This window comes from Cibotium barometz, chromosome 56, assembly GCF_041138505.1.
Source record: "Cibotium barometz isolate CiBa-2024 chromosome 56, ASM4113850v1, whole genome shotgun sequence".
Lineage (NCBI taxonomy): Eukaryota > Viridiplantae > Streptophyta > Polypodiopsida > Cyatheales > Cibotiaceae > Cibotium > Cibotium barometz.
The window spans coordinates 6,084,668-6,105,946 of record NC_141101.1 but is presented as its reverse complement, the minus strand read 5'-3'; the positions used below and the strand labels follow the sequence as shown (position 1 = coordinate 6,105,946).

At 47.2% G+C, this 21,279-nt stretch overlaps 2 protein-coding genes across 6 annotated transcripts in view; both read right to left on the bottom strand.

The window, feature by feature from the left end:
* The window catches only part of LOC147606836 (phosphate transporter PHO1-3-like), a 126,621-nt gene that overhangs the window by 53,572 nt on the left and 51,770 nt on the right, over positions 1-21,279 (bottom strand). Inside the window, exon 12 of one of the 5 annotated variants that reach the window (XM_086791167.1) lies at positions 15,432-15,541. The exons of the other annotated variants lie outside the window; for them this stretch is intronic. Coding sequence (XP_086647293.1) covers positions 15,473-15,541 — 69 coding nt within the window. The 3' untranslated portion in view covers positions 15,432-15,472. Of the gene's footprint in view, positions 1-15,431; positions 15,542-21,279 lie in introns of those variants that run through there. 5 annotated transcript variants of the gene reach the window in all.
* Positions 1,897-10,272, bottom strand: LOC147606837 (uncharacterized). Its single transcript, XM_086791403.1, has 2 exons — positions 10,202-10,272; positions 1,897-3,695 (listed from the first exon to the last, which is right to left on the bottom strand). Exon 2 carries the CDS (start codon positions 3,500-3,502, stop codon positions 2,027-2,029), a length of 1,476 nt encoding a protein of 491 aa, XP_086647529.1. The 5' UTR covers positions 3,503-3,695; positions 10,202-10,272; the 3' UTR covers positions 1,897-2,026.

The following is a 21,279-nucleotide window of genomic DNA, read 5'->3' as shown; positions in this document are numbered from 1 at the left end:
GATGAGTGGCAATGGCAAAGAAAAGAGGGCTAAGAGGACAGCCCTGCCGGAGAGAACGGGTGAGAGAAATACCATCCGCCATTGAGCATAATCCGCGTGATAGAGCCAGAGCCAAGTAAATGCACCAAATTAGCCATTTTGGGACCAAAGCCCATGGCTGTCATTAACTGAGAAAGGAAAGACCAGCTGACATGATCAAAAGCTTTTTCAAGATCCAGCTGCACCATCACAATCTCTTGCTTCTTTGCCTTGGCATAATCCACTCCAATTTGAACATTAAGAATATTATGCAAAATATTCTTGCCATGCACAAATCCATATTGATACGGATGAACAAGAGTAGGAAGCACCTTCTGCAAGCGATTGGCAAAAATCTTTGTAAAGATTTTATACATAATACCCATAAGTGAGATCGGGCGCCATTGAGCCAAAGAAGTAGGCGAAGGGACTTTGGGCAACAAACGAAGTATGCCCAACTTCCAATCGGCAGGCATATATCCGTCATCCCAAACCCTTTGACAAATAAGCGTCAAAGGCTCTGCAAGCTGATCAGCATATTTTCGGAAAAACTCATTTGTCAAACCATCCCAACCAGGGCTCTTTCCCATGGGAAGTTTGGAGAGAACAGCTTCCACTTCCCCTTGAGTAACAGGAGCATCAAGCTGAACCGCCACATCAGGGTCAACTTGATATCGTACTTCAGCAAACAATGACTCCCTTGCAGCCAGGACAGCCGGTGAGACATCCTCTCGAGGGGCAAGCAAATCTTCATAAAACCTGATGCAATGCTGAATAACCTCAGAAGGTTGAGTAACAAGGTTGCCTTTGGCATCCATCAGCCTAACAATATTCTCACGCATATGTTTTTGATGCAACTTATCATAGAAGCGATGAGATTGACAGTTAGCATCCCGCAAAGCATCAAGACGTGCAAGTAGTTTAAAGCGAACATATTGTGCTTCCTGCACCCTAGATAGCTCCTTTTTCAGCCATTCTATGGCATCCGCAACTTCAGCATCCATAGAGTCAGTAAACATGAACGCCTGCAAGCCCTTTAAAAGCGACTCAAGGAGGGCCACATGCTGTTTTTGTATAGAGGCATTAGCAAGACCATAATGACGTGCTAATTTCCGAGTGTTGGTAAGGAACACTGGCCAAGCATGATAATCAGCCATGGACACTCTTGTGGAGAAATGTCGTATCAACTGACGCATATAAACATCAAAAACTTCATGCTCCAAAAAAGTGTGATTTAAGCGCAAAGGCAAGCGTCCCAACAAGCCTTTATATGCATCCACAGGATGATAGACCATTTCAAACACAAGCGGCCAATGATCTGACAAAACCTGTTGCTGATCAACCATCATAGTAAGAACCTCTGGCAAAAAGAGATCTTGATGTAAAATATACATCCTATCCAATCTAGCATAAGTGCCCCGAAACTGTTGTGAGGCATAAGTGTAACCCCTTTCATCTGAATGCAACCAAGACCACATGTCTTGTTTTAGCGACCTTGCTGCAAAAGCTTCCCACGCCTTTCTCTCCGGGCCATGCATTACAGAATGAGGCGACGTGGCTTGCTCCCTGGAGACACACATATTAAAGTCCCCCATCACAAAGCCAGGATGAGAGATTGAAAGAGCACACAAGTCATTCCACAGCAAACGGCGTGCACGAGCATTATTTGGAGCATACACCCCTAACAACCATAAAGGCGTATCATCCCAAACAATCTGTATCACTAAAAATCTTCCATGAACATCTTGAATCACAAGAGAAGGCTGAAACTGCGAACGAACAGCAAACATAACACCTGACTGCGAAGCAGGATGTCCGCTGTAGAAAACGTGAAATCCCTTATATACATAGGCTTTGCGAGCCAACTTATGCTACTTATGTTCAACTGCACACAAAACATCCCAACCACGACAAAAAGTTGTACGCCAAAGCCTGAACTGCTTTTGGCGCGAAGAAATACCCTTTACATTTTATTGTACAATTTTCATAAGCCTTCCCAGAAAAGGAATCAACAAGGCCGTGTACTAGGCCCAGGACAATCTGCCAAATCACGAACCTTTTGAAGCATTGCATTTTTAGACATGGTATTTGTGATCTCAGATTGCCCTTGGAGTTCCCGAGCACGTGTCAAAGGGTAATGACCATCCCATGGCGAGATGACCTCACCCTTCGAACCAAACACAAGAGGCAAGTGTTGTTGTGCTTCTTTTGTTAGGCGATTTCTAATAGGATAGCGTTCTACTCTATCCACCCCAAGAGGCCCTGTACCCTGAGAAAGTTGGCCTCCCGGCCTCTCAATCCTGGTCTGTTGCTGGGCACCTGAACCCAAAGGGCGACGAGCATATGTATGTAAGGGCCCCTGATGAGCACGCAAAGGCCCCCGCCAAACAGCATCTGAGAAATCCCCCCGCGGGGCAACAAATCGTGTCTTTTTACCACGTACTTCCACCCATGGCTGCTCAACCTCATTCTGAACATCCACATGTACATCCATGTGTTGGGCATCATGTGAAGGAGCATCATGCTCATCTTCCACGGGCAACTGCCCATCAAGGATATCCTTTGTAGCAACAACTTGTTCTTTCTTAGGACATTCGGAGACAAAGTGGCCCATCTCACCACATTTGAAACAGTGGCCAGCAAATGTATCCCACCTCAATTCATACATTAAAGGTTGCAGCCCAGCCATATTGACACGCAAATGTGTCGGCCTAGGTCTCCCAGTATTCCACAACATGCATAGACGATTTCGGTTTCTAGATGTCATTCGAGGCACCACCAAGACATCACCGATACCTCGCATGAGACTTGGTAAAACACGCCAAAACATTGGTGGGAATTGTTTCACTTCAACCCAAACTGGGCAAGCCTGGCGCAACATATCTTGGTACTCTGCCATAGGCTTCCACGGAACCACATGAACCAACTGCCCATCCAAAAAAAGTGGCACCTGCTCCAAGACTGCCCTACGGGCTTCCGAAGTGCGAAAAAGTATTTCATAAAAGCCTCTCGGACCATCGTAAATCTCCTCAAGTGCCTCAGGCGACACCAAGCGGCCCAGCCATGCTCTAAGACGAGGCAACAATGGAATACGCCCAGTAAAGAAAAAGATAGCAGCACGATCATGAAACTCTGCTAGCTGTTGTAGCAACAAAGGAGTCTCCATGCATACATCAGCCACACCACTATTATCCACTGCAGCCATTTGCACGCTATTTGCCTTCACATATTCTTGCAGAAGCTCACCAGTGATCTGCAGCAAACGTGCAAACTCCGGAGAAGGTGCCTGAGAACTTTCCTCTGCATTCTCTCCAACATTCACCGGAGTATAGCTTACATCAACATCAAGCCTTTGACGTTTTTGTTGCTCTGAGGCATCTGAAGCATAACCCACATCCTTCTCGATCATCTCCTCAATAAGATCCATGTTAAGGCTATTGGCAGCCATGTCGCCAACAGCAGCAGCCGGATCATCCAAATCCATGTACAAAAGCAAAGAAAACTCGTTCTCTCAAACCCAAATTCAGCACCTGCTACAGTGCTGGCTGGAAACTCTTCTGTACCTGCAGTACCTGCTGAAACCCTACTGTACCTGCAGTACTGCCTGGAAACTCTTCTGTACCACCTGCTGAAACCCTACTGTACCTGCAAGTCACCTGCTAGAAACCCTACTGTACCTACAGTACCAGCAGCTGGAAACTCTTCTGTACCTGCAGTACTTGCGGAAACTATTGTACCTCGAGGAACCCCTACTGTACTGCAGCACCTGCTGGAAACCCTACTGAACCTGCAGTACTTGCTAGAAACCCTAGTGTACCTGCTGTATTTACAGTAATACCTCTTGTTGCAAGCAGCTCCACTGATAACGAAAGGCGGTATGTTGTCTTCTCTGCAAGGATGTCGATCACACAAAGGGCAAGCGTATCTCTGCTGAACGGCCTGTTGATGGCGACTATCTGCTGGGGGTGACGACTGCCTGCTGATGGCGACTATCCGCCTCTACCCATCTCTCTCTCTCTCTCTCTCTCTCTCTCTCTCTCTCTCTCTCTCTCTCTCTCACACACACACACACACGCCCTGAGGTAGGGCAGAAGCAGAAGCTCGACTATGGACAAGAACTGGCGAGCACGACCAGCAAGAGGGAAGGACCAACAGTAGGGCGGAGGCGGCGGGGCAACAGCATAACTCCTCCGAATCTACAGAATTTCTACCTGGAACTAGAACTCCGTGTTCCTGTGGATAGGTCTCTCTCTCTCTCTCTCTCTCTCTCTCTCTCTCTCTCTCTCTCTCTCTCTCTCTGTGTGCTGCAAGGAAAACCCTAAAACAGTAGCTTTGCTATAGGCGAAACCCTAAAACAGCAGCTGTAAACCCGAGACAACAACAAAACCTCTTTTCGAAACCCTCTTTTTTTAATGAACTGTTTGCAGGAAAAACCCTAAAACAGCAGCAAAATTTTTGATTGAAACCCTAAAATAGCATCTTTGTTGCAGACGAAAACCTAAAACAGCAGCTATGTTGCAGACGAAACCCTAAAACAACAACTCTCTTACAGACGAAACCCTAAAATAGCAGTTCTGTTGCAGACGAAACCCTAAATAAGCAACTCTGTTGCAGACGAAACCCTAACACAACAGCTCTGTTGTTGCAGACGAAACCCTAAAACATGTACACGAAACCAAGATTCGCCATTGCCATGCCTTTCGTCCCCTCTTAGTCTCTCTCTCTTTTTTTTTCGTGAAATGGTGTTTTATATTATATGTAAAAATGTACATCAGCCACATGGCTCACACAGAACTTATGGCCCCAAAAAACCCCCCACAAAAGATCCTCTAAAGGATTATGACCATGCAAACCTGTACACTAATAAGAAAGCCTCCTACCCAAATAAACATCCCAGATAAAAGCATTAAAGATGAGCCAGCCGAGCCGCCGTAGACCATAACGAAATAACACCTGCATCCAGTAGTAGCTCAGCTGAGAGAAGAGAAGAAAACTGCCAAAGCAGCAAACCGCGGATACGTAGAATGTGCCCATGTATTCCAGACAAGGAATCAAAGATGAACCCATTCCGTGTAGTCCAAATATGCCAAAGTCCTGTCCATCTAAGGAAATGGAATATCACAACGTGCCTGTCTGAAATAATGACTTGAGGACAAATCCCAAATATCCACTGATGAGCCGAAACAGTAGACCTCTCTACTGCCTCCCAAACGCGAGAGACAAAAGACCAAATCTGACGGGCCACTGGACAACTCATGAACAGATGCATAACTGTTTCAGCGCATGTCGTGCAGAAGAAGCAAGAGGCCAATGTAATTTTACGACGGCTGATCTGATCCCGTGTAGGTAACCCTCCCACCAACATCCTCCAAATGAAAACCTTACCTTGGTAAGGGAGTTTAGACTGCCAACCACGCATAAGAGTTTTTTGCCACCATGATTTAGACTTGTGCAATCCCCACGCCTTATTGGCCTTGGCTGAAACCCATCTTTCTCTGATACGAGCTTATGATAGACCTGGTTAGCTGAAAGTAATATCAAGTCACCAGATTTACATAGTGCCCAATCAAGCCAAGGCTGATCTGCAGCAGATGGCCGAGGCAATGGAGTAAAAGACTCAACTGCATGCATGATGTCAACCCATAGTGGCTGAAATGTCCGAGGAACCCTAAAGTGCTTCCGAATACGACGAAACGAATATGGCCTGTCACGACCAGGTATCACAGCATCTCGGATTCTAACCAAGCCTAACCTGACCATGCGGTTGAGTCGTATGCGTGAAGCATCTCTGTCTGGCCAAACAATGACACGCAACTCCGCAAATGTTTCGAACTGCAAAGAGTTCAAAAGTAGTCTTTCATGACCAGGATCCCACCGCGCCAATAGTAGAACTTCATGCCAAGAAAGCAGAATATGCGATAAAATGTGAGATGAGCGAATACGGACAGGATGAGCCGCATTCACAATGTCCCACCATGAAGCCTACACACGTGTCCGTCCATGTGACAATCTCTCCAACTCAATCAAGTCACGAGCCATGAATACCCAAGGCTGCTCCTGCAAACAAATATCCTGAAAAAGCGCCCACCTACGCGCCACCATATGCAAGCGGACATCCAGTAAAGCAGCCCCACCCATTCTTTTGGGCGTCGTAATGTGATTCCAAGCTATCCATGTTTGACCCATAATATTTCCTTGCCTCTTCCACAGCATAAACCGAATGGGAGCAACCAAACGGACAAGAGATTTGTGCGTCCAAGGTAGCAAAGGCAAAAAATAGGAAATCATGATAAGCATAATAACCTGAGCTACCTTAACCCTCACGTGCATAGGCCACCCTTGAGCTTTCCAATACATAAATTTATCCGAGATCCGAGCACAAATCCAAGCAAGAAGCGCTTGGGGGTCCACATCCACACCCACCGGATACCCAAGATGACGAACAATGTCTCCTGTATGCACCACACGGCCTTGCCACCCTAATGCCTCAAGATCAAATTCCGTGCATACAATGAGGGCTGATTTTGTTGAATTTATTTTCAGCCCAGAAGCCAATCCAAAATTATTCCAAGCTTCCATTGCTCGATCTATATTGGCTTTTCCGGCCCTGAGAAACATAAAAATGCCATCCGCAAGGGCTTGAGCAACCAATTGCTTGCCATGAGGGAGATGCAAACCAACCACTTCACCATGCAATGCCATAGCATCTAGGCGAGATAACATAGGATGAGTGGCAATGGCAAAGAAAAGAGGGCTAAGAGGACAACCCTGCCGAGGAGAACGGGTGAGAGAAATACCATCCGAAAGTCCTCCATTGAGCATAATCCGCGTGATAGAGCCAGAGCCAAGTAAATGCACCAAATTAGCCATTTTGGGACCAAAGCCCACGGCTGTCATTAACTCAAAAATGAAAGACCAGCTGACATGATCAAAAGATTTTTCAAGATGCAACTGCACCATCACAATCTCTTGCTTCTTTGCCTTGGCATAATCCACTCCAATTTGCACAAAAAGAATATTATGCAAAATATTCCTGCCATGCACAAATCCATATTGATATGGATGAATAAGAGTAGGAAGCACCTTCTGCAAGCGATTGGCAAAATTCTTTGTAAAGATTTTATACATAATACCCATAAGTGAGATTGAGCGCCATTGAGCCAAAGAAGTAGGCGAAGCGACTTTGGGCAACAAACGAAGTATGCCCAACTTCCAATCGGCAGGCATATATCCCTCATCCCAAACCCTTTGACAAATAAGCGTCAAATGCTCTGCAAGCTGATCAGCATATTTTCGAAAAAACTCATTTGTCAAACCATCCCAACCAGGGCTCTTTCCCATGGGAAGTTTGGAGAGAACAGCTTCCACTTCCCCTTGAGTAACAGGAGCATCAAGCTGAAATGCCACATCAGGGTCAACTTGATATCGTACTTCAGCAAACAATGACTCCCTTGCAGCCAGGAAAGCCGGCGAGACATCCTCTCGAGGGGCAAGCAAATCTTCATAAACCCTGATGCAATGCTGGATAACCTCAAAAGGTTGAGTAACAAGGTTGCCTTGGGCATCCATCAGCCTAACAATATTCTCACGCATATGTTTTTGATGCAACTTATCGTAGAAGCGATGAGATTGACAGTTAGCATCCCGCAAAGCATCAAGACGTGCAAGTAGTTTAAAGCTAGCTCCTTTTTCAGCCATTCTATGGCATCCACAACTTCAGCATCCATAGAGTCAATAAACATGGACGCCTGCAAGCCCTTTAAAAGCCACTCAAGAAGAGCCACATGCTGTTTTTGTATAGAGGCATTAGCAAGACCATAATGCCGCAATAATTTCCGAGTGTTGGTAAGGAACACTGGCCAAGCATGATAATCCGCCATGGACACTCTTGTGGAGAAATGTCGTATCAACTGACCCATATAAACATCAAAGACTTCATGCTCCAAAAAAGTGTGATTTAAGCGGAAAGGCAAGCGTCCCAACAAGCCTTTATATGCATCCACAGGATGATAGACCATTTCAAACACAAGCGGCCAATGATCCGACAAAACCTGTTGCTGATCAACCATCATAGTAAGAACCTCTGGCAAAAAGAGATCTTGATGTAAAATATACATCCTATCCAATCTAGCATAAATGCCCCGAAACTGTTGTGAGGCATAAGTGGCCATCCATTACAGAATGAGGCGACGTGGCTTGCTCCCCGGAGACACACATATTAAAGTCTCCCATCACAAAGCCAAGATGAGAGATTGAAAGAGCACACAAGTCATTCCACAGCAAACGGCGTGCATGAGCATTATTTGGAGCATACACCCCTAATAACCATAAAGGCGCATCATCCCAAACAATTTGTATCACTAGAAATCTTCCATGAACATCTTGAATCACAAGAGAAGGCTGAAACTCCGAACGAACAGCAAACATAACACCTGACTGCGAAGCAAGATGTCCGCTGTAGAAAACATGAAACCCCTTATATACATAGGCTTTGCCAGCCAACCTCTGCTGCTTATGTTCAACTGCACACAAAACATCCCAACCATGATAAAAAGTTGTACGCCAAAGCCTGAACTACCTTTGGCGCGAAGAAATACCCTTTACATTCCATTGTACAATTTTCATAAGCCTTCCCAGAAAAGGAATCAACAAGGGCGTGTACTAGGCCCAGGACAATCTGCCAAATCACGAACCTTTTGAAGCATTGCATTTTTAGACATGGTATTTGTGATCTCAGACTACCCTTGGAGTTCCCGAGCACGTGCCCAAGGGTAATGACCATCCCATGGCGAGATGACCTCACCCTTCGAACCAAACATAAGTGGCAATTGTTGTTGTGCTTCTTTTGTTAGGCGATTTCTAATAGGATAGCATTCTACTCTATCCACCCCAAGAGCCCCTGAACCCTGAGAAAGTTGGCCTCCCGGCCTCTCAATCCTGGTCTGTTGCTGGGCACCTGAACCCAAAGGGCGACGAGCATATGTATGTAAGGGCCCCTGATGAGTACGCAAAGGCCCCCGCCAAATAGCATCTGGGAAATCCCCCCGCGGGGCAACAAATCGTGTCTTTTTACCACGTACTTCCACCCATGGCTGCTCAACCTCATTCTGAACATCCACATGTACATCCATGTGCTGGGCATCATGTAAAAGAGCATCATGCTCATCTTCCATAGGCAACTGCCCGTCAACGATATCCTTTGTAGCAACAACTTGTTCTTTCTTAGGATATTCGGAGCAAAGTGGCCCATCTTACCACATTTGAAACAGTGGCCAGCAAATGTATCCCACCTCAATTCATACATTAAAGGTTGCAGCCCAGCCATATTGACACGCAAATGTGTCGGCCTAGGTCTCCCAGTATCCCATAACATGCATAGACGATTTCGGTTTCTAGATGTCATTCGAGGTACCACCAAGACATCACCGATACCTCGCATGAGATCTGGTAAAACACGCCAAAACATTGGTGGGAATTGTTTCACTTCAACCCAAACTGGGCAAGCTTGGCGCAACATATCTTGGTACTCTGCCATAGGCTTCCACGAAACCACATGAACCAACTGCCCATCCAAAAAGAGTGGAACCTGCTCCAAGACTGCCCTACGGGCTTCCGAAGTGCAAAAAAGTATTTCATAAAAGCCTCTCCGACCATCATAAATCTCCTCAAGTGCCTCAGGCGACACCAAGCGGCCCAACCATGCTCTAAGACGAGGCAACAACGGAATACGCCCAGTAAAGAAGAAGATAGCAGCACGATCATGAAAATCTGCTAGCTGTTGTAACAACAAAGGAGTTCCATGCATACATCAGCCACACCATCATTATCTACTGCAGCCATTTGCACGCTATTTGCCTTCACATATTCTTGCAGAAGCTCACCAGTGATCTGCAGCAAACGTGCAAACTCTGGAGAAGGTACCTGAGAACTTTCCTCTGCATTCTCTCCAACATTCACCTGAGTGTAGCTTGCATCAACATCAAGCCTTTGACGTTTTTGTTGCTCCGAGGCATCTGAAGCATAACCCTCCTTCTCGATCATCTCCTCAATAAGATCCATGTTAAGGCTATTGGCAGCCATGCCACCAACAGCAGCAGCCGGTTAATCCAAATCCATGTACAAAAGCAAAGAAAACCCTTTCTCTCAAACCCTAATTCAGCACCTGAAAACCCTAATTCAGCACCTGCAAACCCTTAAATAGTTGCTTGAACCATTGCTGCACCCTTGAGAAAACCTGCAAACCTGAATCTTCTTCCACTGCTGCCTGAAACCCTAGAGCCGGAACCTTGCACAGTGGATGGCGAGTGCTCAAACCCGATTTGCTTTGCTCTAGCTGCACCACATCCTGCTCCGTCGTATTTCCTTGCTCTGGCTAGCGGAGCGACTGGCTCGCTTCAGTGCACACCCAGGCATGTTCTTCAGGGAGCTGTGGACACCCCCTTCACTGATGTATACCATTTTATACCCCCAGTATGGTACAGGATGGAGCTAGCTAGGTTGCATATCATGATTGTATACTCCATGCATATAGCTTTGCATTCTCCTAGTAATAGAGCTCCATCCCCTGCACACCCAGATTCAGCTTTTTTATTCAGTACTTTTTCATTTTGTTGGGATGACAGAGGATACCCCATACAGGTACTCCGATTTGTCTCATAGGCCGAGTTCGGTCTTTTGGAAGACGTTAATAAAATCTATCTCTCTCTCTCTCTCTCTCTCTCTCTCTCTCTCTCTCTCTCTCTCTCTCTCTCTCCTCAAGGCTCAAGAGTCAAGCCATCTTCAACCATGGCATCCTCCTCACGTGCTGGGACTTCCCGTAGAAGGACAACGGGATGGACATGATGGGAGGAGGTTAACTACACCCCATCCGCTCATGGAGGCGGTTCTCGGCCATGGGTATGTAAGCTTTGCCCGTACCGGCGAACGGGTGGCGCCGACAAAGTGCGAGCCTACCTCTTGCGTGAGAGTGGGCATGAGGTGAGGTTTTGCACGAATGTCACGCCCGAGAAGAGACGGGAACTTCTTGACAAGCTTAGCGTCTACGAGGCGGTCGAAGCGACAAGAAGGACACCACGAGTGGCCGTGGATCCCGCGACGATGGGGAGAGGAACTCAAGCCTCTACAATGGAGTCATGTGGTGGATCGGGATCATGTACACCATCACCTTCACCATCAAGTCGGAATGTTACTCCATCCACGACGCCGGCACCCTCTATCTCCACGGCCTCTCAACCATTACGTGGCCCACGACGACAATCTACACTTGGGGAGAATTGGAACCCCAAGTTGAAGGAGGAGGTGGATATGGCGGTGGCCCGCTTCTTCTTCCACGACCACATTGCCTTTCAAGCGGTTAGGTAAGTGCAATCGATCATTGCCAATTCATCATTCATGTTTTCATCATCCTAGTCCCCTTCTCATTAGTAAATTACTTTCGGAATACTTCAAGGTCATGGTTAAGAAGATTGGGGAGTATGGCTGAACCTATACGCCCCCCTCATCCGAGAGCTTGCGCACTACATTGCTCAAGAAGGAGAAGCGCATTGTAGAGCAAGCGGCCGACAACACAAAGCGGCAATGGGAGAGGAACGGAGTCTCCCTCATTGTGGATGGATGGAGTGACACCCGCAAGAGGAGTATTCACGGCATGGTTGCATATTCCCGCGGCGAGATGTACTTCATCTCATCTCATGATGCATCCGGCACTGGGAAGAGCGCGGATGTGCTTGTGGCGGAGTGGGCTACCACCATGGAGATCATTGGCCCCGAGCATGTAGTGGGCTTTGTTGCAGATGGGCAGCCTTCCAATAGGGCGGCGGGAGCTATTCTCCAAGGTATGTATGGACATGTCACGGTGTCCTTTTGTATGGCTCATTGCCTAAACAACCTCCTCAAGGACATCGGGGCATTACCATGGATCAGCCCGCTCATTGAGGAGGCCAACACCATGGTCTCCTTTGTCCTCAACCACCAAAGACTTCGGCATGAGTTCAACAAGAGGTCTTGTCTCTCTCTCCTCAAATATTCCGACACCCGGTTTGCCTACAACTTTCTCATGTTGGGCCGGTTGAAGGATTGTAGCGGTGCTTTGAGGGGGCTTTTCCTTAGCGACGAGTTTGTCGCCATATGCAAGAGTCCCATACAAACACTGGTCAAGAGTGTAGGCTACAGGCGGATGATGCCTCTTGGTGGGAGCGTGTGAAGACCACAGATGCTATGGTGAGGCCCATAGTCCACCTATTGAGGAATGTAGACGCTATGCAACCATGCATAGGCAAGATCTATGAGGCCATGGATCGCATGATAGAGAAGTTGAAAGACTTCGTGGATGAAGAAGAAAGATACGAGGAGATCCATGCCTTGTGTCTAGGAAGGTGGAATTCCTACTACTCTCCATTGCATGCAACAGCTTATGTGGTGGACCCAGAATTCCAAGGCAACAAGCAGGAGAGCGACCGGGAGGTGAGCGCTGGATGGAGGATCATCTTGGATCGTCTTGTGCCTGATGCATCGGTTAGGCACAAGATCAGGGACCAGCTTTCGATGTTCAGGTCATTTCATGGCTCCTAGACTGACCACTCCAAAGTTGGTGCTGCTCTATGGTGGGAGGACTTTGGTTCAGATGGACCGGAGCTATAGCAACTTGCCATCTGCATACTTAGCCAGGCCGTCAGCTCCTCTTTCTTGGAGCAACTTTGGAGTACCGACAGCCACATTGCCTCTAGGAAGAGGAACCGACTTGGGGTAGCCGACTCGGGGTAGAGCGTGCCAATGACCTTGTCTTCGTCAACGCGAACTTGCGAATGCTTTGCAAGAGCATGACCAAGAAGGCAGATTCCTTCACCGAGTGGGATATGAGTCAACAAGAAAAGCAACAAGAGGATGAGGTGCAGGAGCAGCATGCCAGTGCGGATGAGACTGAGGATGAGCTTGATGCTTCTTTGGCACAAGCTACCCATAACCATGAGGCGAGCACTTCACGTGGATGATCATTCATGGATCATGATTCATGGGCCTTACTGCTTAGCTCTAGCCTCTAGCCTCTAGTCTTCAGCACTTTTTTGTCATTGACTCATTTGAGTCTGTCCATGTATTCTGCCTCCTTAAGGCTTAGTCCTGACTCCTGAGTCCTAACTCTTGAGTCATGACTCATTTTGTATCTACTTAATTATTAATATGACTCAAAAGCTTACCATTTTAGTGTAAATTTGTGCTCCTTTTGATGTACTTCCAAAGTAGAATGAGTGTAGAGTAGAAAAAAAAAAATTTAAAAGTATTTTTTGAGTGTCGTTCCCTCCCCCGTCCCCGTTCCCTACTTATGGCCGTCCCCCGTCCCCGTCCCCCGTCCCTTGTGAATATGGCAAGGGTACCTAGCTTATCTTCAAGAAAACAACAAATTCATCCATAAAACCTTGAGAAAATCTGAAAATAAACAAAAGAGAGAGTAGAAAGAAAGAAAGAAAGATTTTATTAACGTCTTCTAAAAGACCGAACTCGGCCTATGAGACAAATCGGTGTACTTGTATGGGGTATCCTCTGTCATCCCAACAAAATAAAAAAGTACTGAACTAAAAAGCTGAACCAGAAGACACCACAGTAGGGGTCGGAATAGCGTGGGCCAATCCCCCCCTCCTCCCCCTCCGAGATATATTAGATAAAACCCCTTGGAGGAATCTTGAGTATAAGTTCTTAGAGCTAGAGAGCTCTCTTGTCTTTTTACATGTCTCAATAATGAGAGAATATCTGAATATATAGTTCTTTTTTTTCAACTGGTCTTTGGCCCAAGATCCTCCCATCGCCACCACTACCCAGCCAGCTAGGGAAAGCATGGCCGAGCTCCAATATAACAGCTTCTTCCGAATGCTCAGAAGAGGGGGGGTGAGCTACTGCTCGAGGGAGATGTCAATGCCAGCCTGGCATCCAAGATAGCGAACTGGAGTTCCCTCAAGACCCATTGAAAAGCCTCAATTGGATGCCAAATCAGGGCAAGCGATGAGCCAATCCAAAATCCACACAACTTGTGCCAGTTGATCCGTGCTCCAGATGCACGACTAAAAATCTCAATCGCCTCCACGAATCTTTGAAGGTTCCCCTCGGCCCCCGACAAGTATGCTGTTGTGTCGTCGGCAAACTCGGAATCAAGAAGCTCCTCCTACACTCGGATGGGGAGACGCAGTCCCTCGATTCCGGTCTCCTAGGCGGAGAAGAGAAAATTGTTCATGGCCTAAGCAACGAACAGGAAGAGATAAGGTGCTAGAGGGCATTCCTGCCGGACTAAGACTGAAAGTGGAAACCTGTCACCTCTAGCACCCTGAATAAGAACCTGGCTATTAGAAGTCGAGTACAATCCGGATACACCTCGGACCCACTCCTCTAGGAAACCCATCCTACGGATCGTCCCCTCCAGAAAGCCCCGATCTACTCTGTCATAGCCTTTCTCGAAATCGAGGAGCATGATCAGATCCTGCTACCTCATATTAGCCGATGTGATCGCCTCCCAGAAGAGGAAGATGATGTCCAGAATATTCCGATCCTAAACGAAACCTACCTGTTCAGTGCAATGAATCAAGTTGCAGTAACATGAATCAAGTCGGGGAGAAATAGCTGCAATCTCCGCCTAATGGCCTAGCTAGAATTTTGTAGGTAGTCTCTAGGAGAGTGATGAGTCTCCACTGCCGGATCTCCAATCTGTCACCACCCTCCTTGGGAATCAAGTGAATCAAACCCTTCGACAACCTCTCCGGCATGGCTCCTATAACCATTATCTCATTGAATGCAGCCCTGAGGCCACTTACATGAGATCCCAATGTCGCAAAAATAGAAGCTTGAAGACCGTCCTCTCCCAAGGATTTGTCCCTCAGTAGTGCCGTCATAGCCTCTGCCAACTCCTCAACTCTGAAGGGGGTTAGGAAGAAAGTCCTAAGAGAGTGAGGAACCACCTCTCCTCTGTCACCACACACGCTCACGCGCATCCATCATGTGTGCGGAAATGGGGACATCGATGAGGAAAGAGCTGAAAAAATATATGGCAAAGGCTCTCACATGTGCGGCGTCCATAACAATGAATCCATCTGGGCCTCACAACCTGTGGATACCTATGTGGGCCTGCAATCTCAAAGAAATCTCTAGTGACCATGTCTCCCGTGTGCGTCCAAAAAGAGGCTCTAGAGTGGTATCTGTACTCCACCCGCCGCTCTTCAATGAATTTGAGCTCCGTACGGGTGGCATCCAACTAACTCTCAATCCACGGGCTATCTGGTGCACTCACTTGAAGCCGCTGCAGAGACGCAAGACCCTTAAGAATACTCCTCTGATGCTCTTGGAAGCCATCCAATCTACTATGTGATGCCTTCTGTAAACAGACTACCAGAACTTGCTTGCCTCGCTAGAAGGCACCTGAAGAAGGGGGGGGAGGGAGAGGAGAGAGGGGGGAGGGGGGAGGGGGGTGGGGGGGCTACCTGATGCTCTGGCTCGTGGCACTCCTGCTGGGGCTAGTGGCATCGTTTGTGGGGCCGATGTGAGGCTGAGAAATCAAACCAAAAAAACATGTATATATGTGTAGTATCCTTCTGTTTTTGTTCCAAGCAATGACAGTTGGCTTGTATTTAGAGTTGATGTACATATGCTAGTCTAGAATGTAGTGTGTACAATGTGTAAGGGCCAAGGTAGTCGACATAGTATGAAAACAATATAATCAACCGGGATAGATGGATAAATAAAATGGCCAAGTGCCTGCTAAAAAAAGAAGTTTTTCGTGAAGATGCGCAGAAGAATGAAGGCGACGAAAAAGCGGAAAGAGAATGGGGAGATCGAAGGCATTGGGCAGCAATCTTTTTTTAAGGAGGGAAGGTATGAAAAAGTCGGGGCTTTTGTTTTTTGTATAAAGGGTTTTTTGGCCAAGAGTTTGGGGGAAATTCCAGTTAGATATACGCAGTGGGGCAGACAGACAGAGGGAGGAGAAAGAAAGGAGAAGAAGAAGACCTTGTGTTTGAGGAGCTCAGAGCAATGTGAGTAGGAGTGGGTTGGTCCAGAGCAAAGAGAGTGTGAGTCAAGACTCAGACGATCAGTTGAAGATTCCAAGAGGCAAGCCTAAGATCTCTGTCTAAATCTTTGTTAGAACTTGGTGCTACCCAGGACATGCTCAACTGCAATTTGTGTTTGAAGAAGAAGATCTGCACAAGGCGGCTGCAGAATCCATCAAAGAGGTTTGAAGTTGTGGAGGATCCCTCAGTTTTTTTATGTTTTTTTCTCTTGTTTGAGCCCAAGGTCTCAGGGCTGTTGAGAATGGTTTTGATTTTATCTATATGCAGAAAATAGAGTGCTGGGGTTTGGTATTCATGGTGTGTGTGGATGTGTTGGAAATTCATATGTGAGGCTTAGTGCAGTGGGATTGATCTCCATTAAAGTGTGTAAGTGGATTTCTTGTCAGTTGGGTGTGCGTTAATTCAATATCTGGCAAGGTTACCATATCAACTTCTTGGAATGGAAGGGGTGTTGTGGAAGTTTTTCGGGGAGTGTGGGGCTTGACAATTGTTTGTGCTATGGTGTTTTGGCTGTGTTATTTTCTCTGAAAAGGAGACTTCTATTAAGTATGAAAAAATTTACAAAATGGACATTTCACACCAAACAAGGTGGAGATCTCAACCAATCAGGAGCCCTGTGTGCTGCCAATAGGGTTCCGAATGAGAGGATGTGAAAAAGATACCAATGTCCCACTCTCTCATAAACAGGCCGCGCTTTCTCTCCTCCACAGCCCTCGAAGATCCCTGGATTCTGGCCCAGGTAGCCATATGGTGTGAATAATATCACTCCAAATCCTCCAAAGACACTGAGAAACAAGAACGGGAGTACCCTCAATGGCCTCAGTGCATCTAGCCTTCCAGATATTCCAGGCTGCGATGCTAGCAATAATATCCCAAGAGCTGTCTAACCTCTATGCCGGAGGGACAAAGTGTGGAAGTGGCAAATCCTGAAGACAACACTCCCGAGCAACTCCTTGCCTAACCATAATGGCCAAGCTCCTGTCAGTCCCCTCAACCTCAACTAAGGCCCAGACTGTGTCAACCAAATGATAGTATCCCTCTTAATCCTACCAAAGAGGTGTGCAATCGCAGACCAAACCCTCTGTGCTTCCCTGCATTCCCATAAACAATGGTAAACTGACTCCAAAACTCATGCACATCTAGGGCATGCTGGGCAAGCACCAGTAACAGACCTCCACAGAATGGTGGCCAGACCACCATGAAGAGAAACCCAGATAAAGGAGGAAATCTATGGCTTCCTATAAGAATGCCACAATCTCCGCCAAAATACCCTTTGAATGTCAGTCGAAATGCCGTAAGATTCCCAATGGGGTGTAAGAGTGGGGACACTCTAATTGTGTCCCAAGATAAGATGTCTTACATTCCGCACCGTATAACTGAAAAAAGGCATGCTTTTCAAAGGGTTACAAGCATCCTTCCACTTCCACTCACCGGGGTCCCAATGCAAATGTCTGATAGGGCAGCCACCATACAACCAAAGGTTAACACTCTCTGTGATCATCCCTGGGGGGGGGGGGGGGGAGTCAACAAAGACGTGCTTCCCTAACCTGCCAACAACTCTGACTGGACAAATTTGGGGGCCCTCAATAAGGTCCTCCATGTCACATCTCTCCAGTTGCCATGCATCCTGTACAGAAAAAGAGACCGATACATCATCCTCCCTAGTCAAGGGGAGACCCATAACCTGAAGAGAAACAGCTGTCCCAAGAAAAAACTCAAACCAAGAATGATGACGACCATCCAGATAAGATCCAATAATCCAATGGTTGGGAATGGTTGCATCAATCTATGCAATCCTCCGGCTAGAGCCTCTCAAATGCTACATGAAATCCAATCTTTGCACCTCGGTGAGGCTCTGAAACCTCTTCCAAGCCAACACTATGGGGCATAGGGTCTCCCAGCCAACCCAAAGAATATGCATAGTTGCCTCAAGAGGTCTACCATGCACATCTAAGATCAAATCATTCCACAGAATGGGCTGCCGGTTAGCTTCCTCCACTGAACGCGAGAAGATGTGTACCAAAAAACTCATCAGGCAGTCCCAAGCCCGTAGGAGGGACCTAACCAAGGGGGATGAAGGGGAGCGGTGAACTGCATCCAAAAAAATAAAGCGTGACCTGAGAGCCCAGTCACCTCCGCGAACAGGAACACACTTCGTGATCTGCTGCATGAGAAAGTCCTTCCACGGCTCAGTGGCGGGAAGAAAGCCCCTAACAACAAGCTTACAAAGCAAAGCCTTACATTGCACCTCAAGGTCAATGATATTCAATGCCCCTTCCTGCTTAGGCCTGATAATGGTTTCCCATGCAACTCTGGTCCTGGTGTGGGCATTTCCATCAAGCCCTGACCAAAGAAAGTTCCGAATAAGGCGACGAAGCTGGCCAATGCAGCCCTTATGAAAAATCCAGCATGAAGCGATAAACCAAGCCGTGGCTAGCAAAACTTGGTTAACCACCAAAGCTCTAGAGGCCATGTCGTGCTTCCTCCTACTCCAATGATGAAGTTTGCTTTTAATGCTTAAGAGCACTGGAGCAAACTGTTGTGCACGGGAGATGTCAACGCCCACCTGACAACCAAGGTATCTGGCAGAGCATCCTCTCCTCTCTCAATGCAGGTAAAACCAACATCTGTACCCCAATCTGCAAGAGGAGAATCACAGATCCAAAAACCAACTGACTTATGCCAATTGATAGTAGCTCTTGCTGCCAAACAAAAGGCCTCCAAGGCTGTCCGGAAAGCACATAAACAAGCATGTGAAGCCTCAAGGAACAACGCCGTATCATCTGCTAACTCAGAATCCAATAACTTTCCTCCGTGCATAAAGGTAGCCTGAGACCCACAACACCAAGGGCAGCCCGAAGAAACTTGCTCATAGCCTCAGCTACAATGAGGTACAGTAAAGGGGCGAGGGGACAGCCCTGCCTCACTGAACGGGAAATCTGAAAAACACTCGCCGCGCCTCCCACAAGCTAAAATAGTGCTATGAGCCTCCCTGTATAGGCAGGCCACCCCTCTGATCCAATTTTGGGAAAACCCCATTTGTGCCATAGTGCCCTCCAAAAAATCCCAATCCACTCTGTCATAAGCTTTTTCAAAATCAAGCAAAAGAATGGCAAGAGGCTGCTGACTAGATTTTGCCCACTCGACACCTTCCCAAGAAAAAAAGATGTTATCAAATATACTCCTTCCTTGGAGGAACCCATTCTGTGTATCATGGATAGTCCTTTGGAGAATCAAATGCACCCTTATACTCAAGCCTTAAGCTAAGATTTTATATGCAGATCCAAGGAGGGTGATGGACCTCCATTGCTTGATGTCAGTCTTGTCCCCACTCTTGGGGATAAGGTGAATCAGTCCCTCCATGAGGTATGGCGGCATCATACCCGACAGCCACATTTCCTGAAGGGCAATAGTGATAGCATCTCCAATATGATCCCAAAAAAGAATAAAGGCGAGAGAAAGACCATCATCCCCTGGGCATGAACCACTTGTATCTGTAATGAGCCTGGGCATGCATTCCCAAACTTTCTGCCGTGCCACCTCTCTCTAAGGAGAGGGCACCTCTACAGTCAACAAAGACCGATAAAAATCTGAAGCAATACCCCTCACCTTATCACGCTCAATCTGAACCTCACCCTGTGAATCCTCCAAGTACCTCATAGAATCCCTGCTATGGAAAGGCCTGTTCTAAGAAAAACTCTTTGTTGCATCTGCCACCCATCTGAGTCCAACAAGCCTCGTTTGCATGAAACGCGAACTCAGCCCTCCTGTCCATGGCCAATTGCACCTCTGCTCTAACTGTGGTCAAGAGGTCTGTAATCCAAGACGCATGTGGATGCTTTTCAGGTTCCCTCTGAAGAGCAACAATCCTACGCCTAATAGCTCTCTCCTTGTCCAGAGCCTCCTTCTTCTTGGACTAGGCAGTGCTGTGATAATAATGGCTGGTCCTCTCAAGAGCCAGCGCAATATTATGACGAGGACCGTCACAAGATCTCCATATCTCTCTGATCTTAAGGGAGATATCAGCATCTAGATAAAGAGAGTCAAGGATACGGACACCGGGAGAGGCCGAGCGAGCCCGAGGCTCCCTGAGACACAAAACGACGGGGCAATGATTGGATTTGGTGGTGCCAGGCATAATAGCAATGGTGCCTCCTCTGTCCAAGGACCAATCATCCACATAAAACCTGTCCAGACGTGCAAAGATGCTGTCATCCCCGCTCTTGCGGTTATGCCAAGAGAAAGATAAGGAGTTTGGCCTTCTCAAGAAGTCATCCTCAGTCCAGCAATCCCTGCCAAAAAAGCAAAGCGTGAAGCTCTCCCATGAGGCTCGCTCCAAAGGGTGTAAACCCCCTTCGCGTCCACCCTTCTTGTCGGAAGGTTGCACAACCATATTAAAATCTCCTCCCACTATCCAATGATCAACCTCGGGAATGACATTTGTAATGGTGTCCCAAAAGGCCACCCTTTCACCTCTCACGCTAGGTGCATAGATATTCAAGATTCCCAATTTCTGACCCTCATGCATGATCAAGATCCAAATCGCTCTAGCAGGGATAATAACATGAGGCTTAACAGATGCTGCCACTAAAATGCAAACACCCCCTCTAGTCCCAACTGCCGAGGACCAGAAGGTGTGGCTAGAAAGCATCTTACCAGTTCTGCCACACTGAGATCTATCCAATTTGTGTTCCTGCAACAAAAGTACATCCATAGACCCTCCTGTAAGAGCAGGGTGAAGCTGGACCTTCAGAAGGCGCTTCCTACCACGGGTGGGAAGCCCTCCAAGGCCCTGAACATTCCATGAGACGATTCTCATGGAAGAGAAGAGGGATTGACCCCCGATCTAAGAAGAAGATGGGCAGCCTGAGGACGCCTCTCATAATGCTAGAGGACAGGATAATCCACAGAGCAAAGTCCACTGACATGCCCTTGTCCAAGGCCCTGCACAGTACCTGCATATGTACAAGAAACCTGTTCGCCTTGCGGGGCATCAAGAGCAATGGCATCATGCTGAAAATCCTGCAATACATGATCGGTGCCCGAACAAGAACTTATGTCTAAGAGGATGAATCCACATACTATTGAAGAGGAACTATCAGCAACTTCATGGCATGCAGGAGTACCTTATGTAGCCCGTGAAGGATACAATGTTTATGGCAGTGATCAAAATGTATGTCAAATGCCATTGCTTTGCTGGCTGAAAATGTACATGCAC

What these genes read in the sequence shown, in the direction of transcription:
- LOC147606837 (XM_086791403.1), bottom strand. Translation starts at nt 3,502, where the DNA reads ATGGATTTGGATGATCCGGCTGCTGCTGTTGGCGACATGGCTGCCAAT.